The sequence below is a fragment of the Sphaerodactylus townsendi genome, linkage group LG15 (assembly GCF_021028975.2).
Source record: "Sphaerodactylus townsendi isolate TG3544 linkage group LG15, MPM_Stown_v2.3, whole genome shotgun sequence".
NCBI classification, from domain to species: domain Eukaryota; kingdom Metazoa; phylum Chordata; class Lepidosauria; order Squamata; family Sphaerodactylidae; genus Sphaerodactylus; species Sphaerodactylus townsendi.
Genome location: NC_059439.1, coordinates 30,762,600 through 30,773,482, shown reverse-complemented (window position 1 = coordinate 30,773,482; position 10,883 = coordinate 30,762,600). Strand labels below are relative to the sequence as shown.

Sequence of the window (10,883 nt, the reverse complement as noted above, 5' to 3'; positions counted from 1 at the left end):
ATTCCTTTTGGAAAAACACAGCCCCGTTTACTGCCTGATGTTTACCAAGCTGTAGCTTCTACTTTCCTTTCCAGCATTCCTCCTGGCCATTTCCCCCAAAAAACTTCCCCATCCACACGTTCCCCCCCTCATTGCAGTGAGACCACCCTCCCACCTATCACGTCCACACAAGACTCTCACCCCTCCTGGCCTCGAGCAAAGAGTTGGCCCTTTTCCTCCAGGGATGCTCGAGGTGCTGAACAAGAAAGGATACCGGAGAAAAAAAAGTCAGTTCCTGGAATGGATGGATTGGGGAGGGAAAGGGATGTGTGCAGAGGGGCTCTGGGCGAGGGGACAGGGGAAGGGAAGGGTTATTGTGGGAGCAGCCGAAAGGCTCCAACAACCTTCCTTCACAACGGTTGCTATGGGAGGGTGGTTGCTAAGGGAGGCGCTGCGGTTGCTAAGGAAGGTACCAGAAGCTGACAGGGAAGTTGCTAAGGGCGATTCGCAGGAAGGTTGCTATTTTCAAGCACGGGTTGGTGGGGAGTTGTGATGGGACTCGATGCTTCAAGAACGGCCTTGGGAATTGGTAGGCAGGGCCCGGGTTTCCTTCCAAGCTCGGTTTCAGGGAATTGGGGCTTTGGAGTTCCTCAAGGTGAAGGCAGCAAGAGGGCAGAAACTGTCCCCAAACACCGCCTGCCTACCAAGGCAAACCTTCCTCCTGCAACGTGCAATTATGGGAGTGTGGGGCAAATTGTCAGTTTTCATGAGGCCCCAATGGCTGTTAGCTGGAGGCCAGGTTCTACCGACTGGCCCGCAAAGAGGTGGTGGGCAGGAATTAGGTTGTACAGGCTCAGACGGTAGCACAGACTGTACCACTTCCAACTGAGGGAATCCAGCTTTCAACGTTTCTGCATTTAACAAAAAAAGGATCATGAAAAGGGGACAGGAAGGAGAATATTCTACCCAGAGGTGGGATCCAGCAGGTTCTCACAGGTTCCCGAGAGTAGGTTACTAATTATTTGTGTGTGCCGAGAGGGGGGGACTAATTGGTGATTTTGCCACGTGATTTTTGCCTTAGTTACGCCCCTCCTCTCAGCCGTAGCGCGCAGAACTTGAAGCAGTCTAGCAGGAGGTGCACCGGCGTGCGTGGCAGCCTGCGCCTGCGTGCATTCGTTTCCCGCCCAAGGACCGGCGCAGCGGCCACGTCCTTGCCACAGCCCTGCCCAGGAATGCCCCGCCTCCAGAATGCCTGGCCACGCCCCCATTGTGCCCCGCCCAGCCCCATTGGCGCTACGCCACAGTTTGAATCCCACCACCATGGGAACCTGTTACTAAAATTTTTGGATCCCACCACTGATTCTACCCCCTTTCTTACTCTGCTGGTTTTCTGTTTGCAGGGAAGAGTTAGTAGAGGGGAGTGTTCCAAAATGTAATGGGCAGATGGAAGTGGTACAGTCCTTTCTAATCACTCCCGCCCATCAGCAGATTTCTGCTGGTTCAGTCCCATCTCATTCTCCTGCATGCATGAACCAGGCTTGAACATGTCCCCTAGCAAACTGTCACCCAATTCTCTTCCATGTGAAAAAGGTTCTTTAAAAAAAAAACCTTTTAAAAACTTGGATCTGTCAACCCTAGGAAGTTGGGATGCCATCTTATTAGTATCGGCCAAGTGCTAAGGTGCTTGCCCAAGTACAGACTGTGAAGTTGGTGGGGTTGGGAACTGTTGGAGGAGGAATTTATTTGGGGAACGCTGTTTGGGAATGACATTGTCAACCTGTTTAATTTTTAAGGAGCTGCTAAATTAAGCGAAGGTTGTAGGCAGTCACTCAAGAAGAATAAGAGTTTGGATTTATATCCCCCTTTCTCTCCTGTAAGGAGACTCAAAGGGGCTTACAATCTCCTTTCCCGCCCACCCTGCACCCCACAACAAACACCCTGTGAGGTGGGTGGGGCTGAGAGAGCTCCGAAGGACTGTGACTAGCCCAAGGTCACCCAGCTGGCATGTGTTGGAGTGCACAAGCTAATCTGGTTCACCAGATAAACCTCCACAGCTCAAGTGGCAGAGCCGGGAATCAAACCCAGTTCTCCAGATTAGAGTGCACCTGCTCTTAACTGCTATGCCACGCTGGCTCTCGTGTTCTCACTCATTTGGCCAGCAGTTGTTGGGAAGATATGGGAATCCCGTGACTCCCATCGCTTCTGTTGGCGGCACAACCAGAAGCGTAACACATGACTTGTTTTACATGATGTAGATTCAAAGTCTGCTAGCTCTTTAGCATATTAGTATCCTGAATTCAGTCTCTGCCCACTGCACAAGGAATTCTAGGCTGTTCCAGCCACACCACATTCCTGTCTGTGTTATGTATTTCGTTCACCAAAAGATTCCCCAGGGGTTATTTGCCTAGATCATAGGTCACAGCCCAAGGTCACAGCTGGCATGTGTTGGAGTGCACAAGCTAATCTGGTTCACCAGATAAACCTCCACAGCTCAAGTGGCAGATCAGGGAATCAAACCTGGTTCTCCAGATTAGAGTCCACCACGCTGGCTCTCAAGATAGTTAAGTACCTCCTGAGAGGCACGAGTTCTTGGGGAGGCCAGGGGGCATTGTTAGAGTTAAAGTGTCTCATGCAGTGTGTGGGGAGAAGAGCTGCCGCAGGAAATGGTGATGAAGCAGTTGTGAGTGTTCCTTCTGCCTCTGAGGTTACCTGGGGTGGCTTTTGGGGATGGAATCTGGGGAGGACAGATACTTCAGGGGGGCACAGTTCTATAGAACCCACCCATTTTCTCCAGGGGACACCACTATACAGTCAGAGTGGTGGAGTCATTGATAGATGCAGGGTTACTAGGCCTTACACCAATGAAATTACTGAAGAAATAAAAGACGTTGTGGTCTACAAGACCACAAGGTCAATTGTTTAGAAAGGTGTTGTTAGGAAGCTGAGGAGGAGGAGGAGAGGAAGAAGAAGAGGAGTTTGGATTTATATCCCCCCCTTCTCTCCTTTAAGGAGACTCAAAGTGGCTTACAACACAGGTGTCAAACTCACGGCCCTCCAGATGTTATGGACTACAGTTCCCATCATCCCCTGCCAGCATGGCTTACAAGCTCCTTTCCCTTCCTCTCCCCACAACAGACACCTTGTGAGGCAGGTGGGGCTGAGAGAGTTCGGAGAGAACTGTGACTAGCCCAGGGGTAGGGAACCTGCGGCTCGAGAGCCACATGCGGCTCTTCTGCCCTTGCACTGCGGCTCCACGAGCCGAGCCGCCGACTTCATCCTTGCCCGCCCTACAGGCACGTGGAAAACGGGTCCAAATGGCTCTTTGAGTGTTAAAGGTTCCCTACCCCTGGACTAGCCCAAGGTCACCCAGCAGGAACGTAGGAGTGCAGAAACACATCTGGTTCCCCAGATAAGCCTTTGCCACTCAGGTGGAGGAGTGGGGAATCAAACCCGGTTCTCCAGATTAGAATCCACCTGCTCTTAACCACGACGCCACGCTGGCTCTCCTGGATATTGATGGAAGAGGTGGAGGTGAGGCGTATGCCCATACTTGCTACAGCCAGGGGAGGGGTTGTGGGTTGAGACCTTCCCCTGGCCACAAACCTGCAGGTGACACAGTCGGTCCTACAATTCACACGCCCACCCTGGAACCAGAAGGATGGTACAATTTACCCGCTGCCAAGTTCCATCGCTTAATGTTTTCATCCACTCACTTTTGGGCCTGGGGGGTGGGGTGGAGGCAGCTGTTTATTCAAAGGCTCTTTGGCTGGTGCTGGGATGCAGCAGATCCCTGTGGTGGGGGTGGCTAGATATGCAGCGGAGCTCTCCCGGCGCTGATACGAGGAAGGAGTCCGACGTCAAAAGGAGGGATGGAGCCAGTGGTGGATGGAACTGTGCGCGCTGGGGAAAGGGGGGGGGGATGCACATCTTAATCTTTTCCGGATGTCTCTGGCAGGAAAACAAGCCATGAAAAGCTCTAGAGCAATAGAGAATGGAGAAAAACTGGAGTAGCCGGTAGGAAACAGGGCATCGTTGACTGAAAACATTGCAGGAGTGGAGATGTAACAGATGTTGGATTGGCCATGGGGAGAGGAAAAGACAGAAGCCAGTGATGGAGCAAGGAGGGCAGGCCGGCCGAGGGATGCAGGAGCGTTGAAAAGGACCGGGGAGAGGCTAAGCCAGTGATCCTGGAAGCCAGAAACAAAGCTGGACATGTGAGGAGGAGGGAATCGGTGCCGCGGCTGAGGACGGAGAGGACGGCACCCACTGTAGCACAAGGGGTTAAAAGGGCACCAGGAGCCAGCATGAGAAGGCCAGAGAGGTCCTCAGACACTCATGGGGTGCTGTGAGCCTGCTTGAAGATGCCCTGTATCATGTCCGACTGGGGGCTCCGCGGCCTCCTCTCGCCACTCCTCCCTGACACTTCGTCTTGGAGGCCCCGACCAGAACCCACCATAGCCGTCCTGGGCTCCCTGGCCTTGCTGTTCATCTGGTATTGCTACCGTGTGGGGAGCGGGCAGGCGACCCCTGCATCTCACCAGCAGGGCGTGCCCACAGAGGAACGATGCCCTCGCCGTGCCCTCCAGAGCGATGCCATGAACCAGCGCCTGTATCGCAGCCTGCGGGATTACGCCAAGCGCTACTCGTGGTCTGGCATGAACCGCCTGCACAAAGGCATCCGGGACCAGGCCCACTACCAGCTGGGCGACCACCTCGCCATCCAGAAGCCGAGCACTTTTTATCTCCCAGATTTGCCCTCCGCCCCCTACTTCCCCCGGGAGTCCCAGCGCCACGACGTCGAGGTCCTGGAACTCAGTTACGCCGCTATCTTGCGCGAATTTGAGAACATCGCGTGGGATTTCGCACCCGGGACGCCTACGCCGCGGGGATGGATGGCCAACGCAAACCCCGGCTGGCACAGCTATTACCTCTACCGGCAGGGGGAGTGCGTGGCACAGAACTGTCGCAGCTGCCCATGGACCTACAGGGCGCTGAGTGCCCTGCGCACCTTTGTAAACGCCAACCGCTTTGGGAACGCTTGCTTTAGCGTCTTGCAACCGGGAACTGTGCTGACAGGGACCTATGGGCCAACCAACACCAGAGTACGGTGCCACCTAGGTGAGCAAACCCTGTTGGGGGGAGCAGTGGAGTGCGGGGGAGCTTGGCGGTGGGAGAGGGGCGTGAGCAGTGAATGTTGGTAGTGCCAGAGTCTTCCTTCCCGGACGTTTCCCTGGGTTTGATTCCCTGCTCTGCCACTTGAGCTGTGGAGGCTTATCTGGTGAACCAGGTTATCTTGTGCATACCAGCTGGGTGACCTTGGGCTAATCACAGTTCTTCGGAGCTCTCTTAGCCCCACCTACCTTAGAGGGTGTTTGTTTGGGGTGGGGGTGTTACCCGGGAATCCATGGGCAACAGGGGAAAGGAGATTGTAAACCCTTTTCAGTCTCCTTACAGAAGAGAAAGGGGGGGATATAAATTACTATAATCCTTATCTAAAAACTCAATACACCCCGCTCCTGGCACAAGTTCTCTATTTACTGGGGAAGGGTGTGGTGGGGGGGAGCGTGGTTGGAGATCCACAAGATGAGGGAGGCTGTCTTATCAGGGATTATATGGATTCCTGGGTAGCCTCGACCAAAAGCCCCGTGGTCAACTTGCAGGACCCGTGAAACTGATTAAAGCCCCACAGAACTCTGGTGTCCACCGACAGGGAGTTCCTCCTGGCTGGAACCAAGGCCAAGAAAGCCCTCAAAGGCCAACTGAATGTCTTTGGGGCTGGGAACCACTAGTAAGTCACTTCTGAAGGACTGTAATATGAGAAGATGTGGTTTTGAAGTTATGAAGCCCTTAGATCGCTCAAGGCCTCAAAGGTCGAAACCAATGCCTTGAACGTAATCCAGAATTTTCTCCTCAGATGCATGGAAAAACATGCAGTAGCCACAGAAGGTTCCAGCATGTAAAAGCTTCCTATTCCTTGTCCTTCTGAGTCTCCAGTCTGGTTTCCCCTCATCAACACGTTCCTTTCCCGCTCTTACCTTTGCAAGTCAGAGCCAAGTAAGAGGATGGCAATACAGTGCACTATAATCTCCATGTGTCAACTGCTTTTGAACAATTTGAGCTTCATCGAAGGCTTTCACGGCTGGATTTGACTGGTTGTGGTGGGTTTTCCGGGCTGTGTGCCTGTGGTCTGGTGGATCTTGTCCCTAACGTTTCGCCTGCATCTGTGGCTGGCATCTTCAGAGGTGTATCACAGTGTGTAACAGACTTCCCGCTGTGATCCACCTCTGAAGATGCCAGCCACAGATGCAGGTGAAACGTTAGGGACAAGATCCACCAGACCACGGCCACACAGCCTGGAAAACCCACCACAACCAATTTGGGCTTCTTTCCTCATCACTAAATTTGGGGTCCTGTGTGTACACATGTGTATTTGTCCACATGTGTTCACGTTGCGAGGAGGTTATTTGGGGCCCTTCTTCCTAAACGTGCCTGCTTTCTTCCTTTTCCAGGGCTGAAGGTGCCCCCCGGTTGTGAGCTGGTGGTAGGTGGTGAGCCACAATGCTGGTCAGAAGGATACTGCCTCCTAGTAGATGACTCCTTCTTGCACACGACAGCACACAATGGTAATAAGGAACAGGTGGTTTTGAAAGCCCCGGTGCCATTGTCAAGGGACCCAGGTTTAAGCTTTACTTACATATGCAGGGGGTAGGAGGTTGTCCTTTCACAACCTCTGTTCCTTCCCCTATAACATGGGGGAAACGTACAACCGCCTCAGGTGTGATCCCCAGGATCCAACTCTCTTGGGCCAGAGTCTGGGGCCGCTCCAACCTCCGGTGTCCTTTCAAGGTGGAGCTGTAGAAATGCCTCAGTTTGTTTGTTTGTTTATTTATTGGTTTTATATACCGCCCTACCCCTGGAGGGCTCTGGGCAGTGCACAACATAATTTCCATTTACAACCCATACAAACAAACCCCATTAAATTAAAGTTAAAAAACAGCGATAAAATTAACAGAGATGACGTCACGCAATAAAACCCCAATTAAAACACTCCCAGAGAGGGGGAAAACAGGACAGGAAGGTGGGTCCTGTAGATGGCAGCGGGAACTCCAAACCGGATGAGTAAAAGGGGGCACCCAATCAGCAACTGGACACTCCAAAGGCCCGGTGGAACAGCTCAGTCTTACAGGCCCTGCGGAATTCACCCAGATCCCGCAGGGCCCGGACAGCTGGAGGGAGAGTGTTCCACCAGGCAGGGGCCAAGGCTGAGAAGGCCCTGGCCCGAGTGGAGGCGAGCCGCATCATTGAGGGGCCAGGAACCACCAGCAGATTGGCCTCTGCTGAACGCAGAGGTCGAATAGGGACTTCAGTCTAACTCACAAACATCTTTCCTCTTTCTCGGTGTCATGGTGAAGAGCAGGTAAATTCTAATCTGGAGAACCAGGCTTGATTCCCCCACTCCTCCACCTGAGTGGCAGAGGCTTATCTGGTGAACCAGATGCGTTTCCGCACATTCCTGCTGGGTGACTTTGGGCTAGTCACAGTTCTCGCTGAACTCTCTCAGCCCCACCTATCTCACCAGGTGTGTGTTGTGGGGAGAGGAAGGGAAAGGAGCTTGTAAGTCTCCGTACAAGAGAGAAAGGTGGGGTATAAATCCAAACTCCTCTTCTTCTCCGATTACGCAGGAAACTTCTAACTGGCATCCCTTAGCTCACCTGGGACCTGCCTTTTAAGAAGCAGCCAGGGGTGGGACAGCTGTAAAACCAGTAGGCTTGCCTTAGGCGACCATTCACCTCTGTTGATCTGAGATGGCAAATGCCTTAACAGACCAGGTGATCGGGAGCAACAGCCGCAGAAGGCCATTGTGTTCACATCCTACATGTGAGCTCCCAAAGGCACCTGGTGGGCCACTGCGAGTAGCAGAGAGCTGGACTAGATGGACTCTGGTCTGATCCAGCTGGCTTGTTCTTATGTTATTGAACAGACAAGGCTATGCCACCTGCCAGGGAGGCCCCCTTAGAGCCAGTATGTTCAGAGGAAAGTCTGTAGGAATGGGGACGAGGGTTGCTCACCCACTGCTCTCGTCCACTCCTGCAGTTTTTTGTTTAACATTCAAGATCAGAAAGAGCCGTGGACTCAGCTGACGTAGCCTTGCCTGTTCAACAACAGAGGTGCGTGGTCGCCTGAGGCGATGGCTAGTCATCACAGGCGACCAAGGCAAATGTCCTACTGCAAGACAGGAGTCACTGCAGTTACCTCACCTGCATTCCCAACGATTACCTCAAGACAAGGCTGATAAAGCACGCCACACAGTTTGTGCTGCACTTGCCTGTTAATCAGAACTATGTTTATTGCAGGCTGTCCCGCCGACGGGCCACGGGTGATTTTTATCGCCGACCTCTGGCACCCCAACGTGGCAGGCCCGGAGCGGCAGGCTCTAGACTACATTTTTGCTCCGGGGCGGTAAGCGCTGAGGAAAATGTTTCCGATGCCGCCCTTATCCGCTGGTGTTTGCTGCTCCTCACCATTATCAAAAGCCTCCGCTGTTACTGCCTCGGTATGAATATTCTTATTGTCACCATTGCATATACTGAACTAGAGGGGGGAACCCTACCACCTTTGGAGGTTCTGAAGTACCATGAAGTGGACCCTCAAAGTGTGTCCTGATGTCTTGAGACAATGCTGTCCTATAGCTCTTGTGGACATGGTGTATCTAGGTTGCTTCTCTCTTCTGATGCGCCAGTCAATATGAATTCTTATAGCCACTTCTCTACTGAGTCTTATCTTTCAGGGGCTGCCTCAGGTATGGATGCTGCCAGGGTCCACTAAAGCCCCATCAACCTACAGTTTTAGTATCACGCGCCTCTCTGTTTTTTCGGGGAAACTTTGAGAGAGAAGCAAGACCAGTTAAAGACTCCATTTCAACCAGTCTGTGACCTTTCATCAATTTCTCTCCTGTGCCTGCATTGCAAAGTTTGTGCGGTGGGATTTAGTCCCCCACATTTCTGCTTAACTCATCTGTGCTGTAAAAATAAATTAGATCTTCCCCACCTCTCTGTCACGCCTTTGTTTTGTTGCAAGCGTTCAGATTGCTTTGGATCGTCGCTAACTTGACGCGTTTTATTAGAACGGAACCGCAGGCCCAGAAGCAAAACCAATAATATATCATCCGATAAATCTCAAAAATGGCCCAAGTTTTGTAGGCGCAGAAGGCATATAAAGGATATACTTTGTTATATGCAAAGGTTTTCTTCTTGCCCCCCATTACTTTCTTTCTGTAATGGGGAGTTGGCAACCATAATGCAGTTGAGCAAAGAAAAGATGCAGGCCTGAAAGTCTATTCTCTTTCAGTTACTAGGCAAGCTTGATAGTGCCCTTTGTCCAGAGTGCCCTTTGTCCAGTTACACAGAATATGCAGATTCAACTGTTTTAAGGCCTTACAGTTCCTAATCAGACACCTGGAATTTGCCCTTCTTCTGGAGCAGGGGTAGGGAACCTGCGACTCAAGAGCCGCATGCGGCTCTTCTGCCCTTGCACTGTGGCTCCACGAGCTGAGCCGCTGGCCCCATCCTTGCCCACCCTGCAGGCAGCAGGGCGGGCACACCAACTGCCCATGGTTGGCTGGGCCGCGCCGCGGGCTTCCCCTCTCGCCCACCCCGTTGGAGTGGGGTGGGTGCTTTCCCAGCGGCCGGCGAGGCCGAGCCGCCGGCTTCATCCTTGCCCGCCCTGCAGGCAGCAGGGTGGGCGCATCCATGCGCTTCTCAGAATGAGCGGAGTAAAAGGTTTAAAAGACCCTATATATATAGTGTTATCTTTATTTTAAATGTCAAAAATTATTTGCAGCTCCAAGTGTTTTCTTTTCCCGTGGAAAACGGGTCCAAACGGCTCTCCGAGTGTTAAAGGTTCCCTACCCCTGTTCTGGAGACAGAAGAAAGAAACATGAAAATATTTAGGCTCTTTTCCTAGGAAGAAGGACAACAAGAGGCAAAATAGATAGGAAAGAAACAGGTCCTAGTTCATCTTGCGTCAAAAGATCAGGTGTTCCCACCTTCCAATAAGGGTCTTAGAAAGTTCAATTGTTTTTGGGAAGAAGGGAAATCTCCACCTTTCTGTATGACTAAGTGATGATGATGAACTTTGGGGTGTATTCTTTTTACTGTTATTCTGATGTAACCTATAAAAGTAAGAACACACTGTCATCTTGTGTGGCTCCCCTGATGCTGTTTGCCCATTTGTTGGCGTGAATAAAATATACATTTTATTCCTTTGTTGGCTTAAGCTTTTTGGCTTAAATATTTTGAACCCGTTACCCTGCTGTAACAGTTTCAAAACCCAAACATCGCCCGAGAGATCGTCAAGGAAGTTAATAAAGGCTGGGAAAATTCCCACCTGAGGAAAAGCTTCCAGCGGGAATGAAGGTGGTCAACAGAATCAGGGAATGATGCACCCCGGAGGTCTATGGAGGCCTTGCAAAAGTACTGAACGATGTGGCTCTGTGTATGGGAAAGAGGGTACCGGGGGACTATGTCATCCCAAAATACTGCTCTACTGTTGCCAGTGGAGCCAGCTTAACTCCAGCCAGGGAGCTCCTCAGATTACAGATGAGCACAGGGATGCTCTGCGCCATCTTGTTGCCTCTCTGGGCAGGGGTGGAGCTCCACTCTGGTCCACAAGACCCCCATGACTCACGGTCATGGGATGCCCTGGACAAAGGGACAAAAGGCACATACCCCCAGGCATGGATTAGACCAGAATTTAGGAACCTCGCATGGCTCTCAGATGTTCAGGAACGCCACAATTCCCATCAGCCTCTAATATCAGCGCCATGCACAATTGGGCCCATGCTGGTAGAAACTGGATGGAAACCAGTTCCTGGTTTATCTGAAAGCTGCAGGTCTCCTCTACCC

General features: G+C 52.0%; 1 protein-coding gene across 1 annotated transcript; it reads left to right on the top strand.

The window, feature by feature from the left end:
• Window positions 1-3,872: 3,872 nt before the first annotated feature.
• On the top strand, window positions 3,873-9,026 carry ASPHD1 (aspartate beta-hydroxylase domain containing 1). The gene is made up of 3 exons (XM_048518003.1): window positions 3,873-5,097; window positions 6,489-6,602; window positions 8,334-9,026. The coding sequence occupies exons 1-3, from the start codon at window positions 4,341-4,343 to the stop codon at window positions 8,441-8,443; spliced, it is 981 nt and encodes a 326-aa protein (XP_048373960.1). The 5' UTR covers window positions 3,873-4,340; the 3' UTR covers window positions 8,444-9,026.
• The last annotated feature ends 1,857 nt before the right edge of the window (window positions 9,027-10,883 follow it).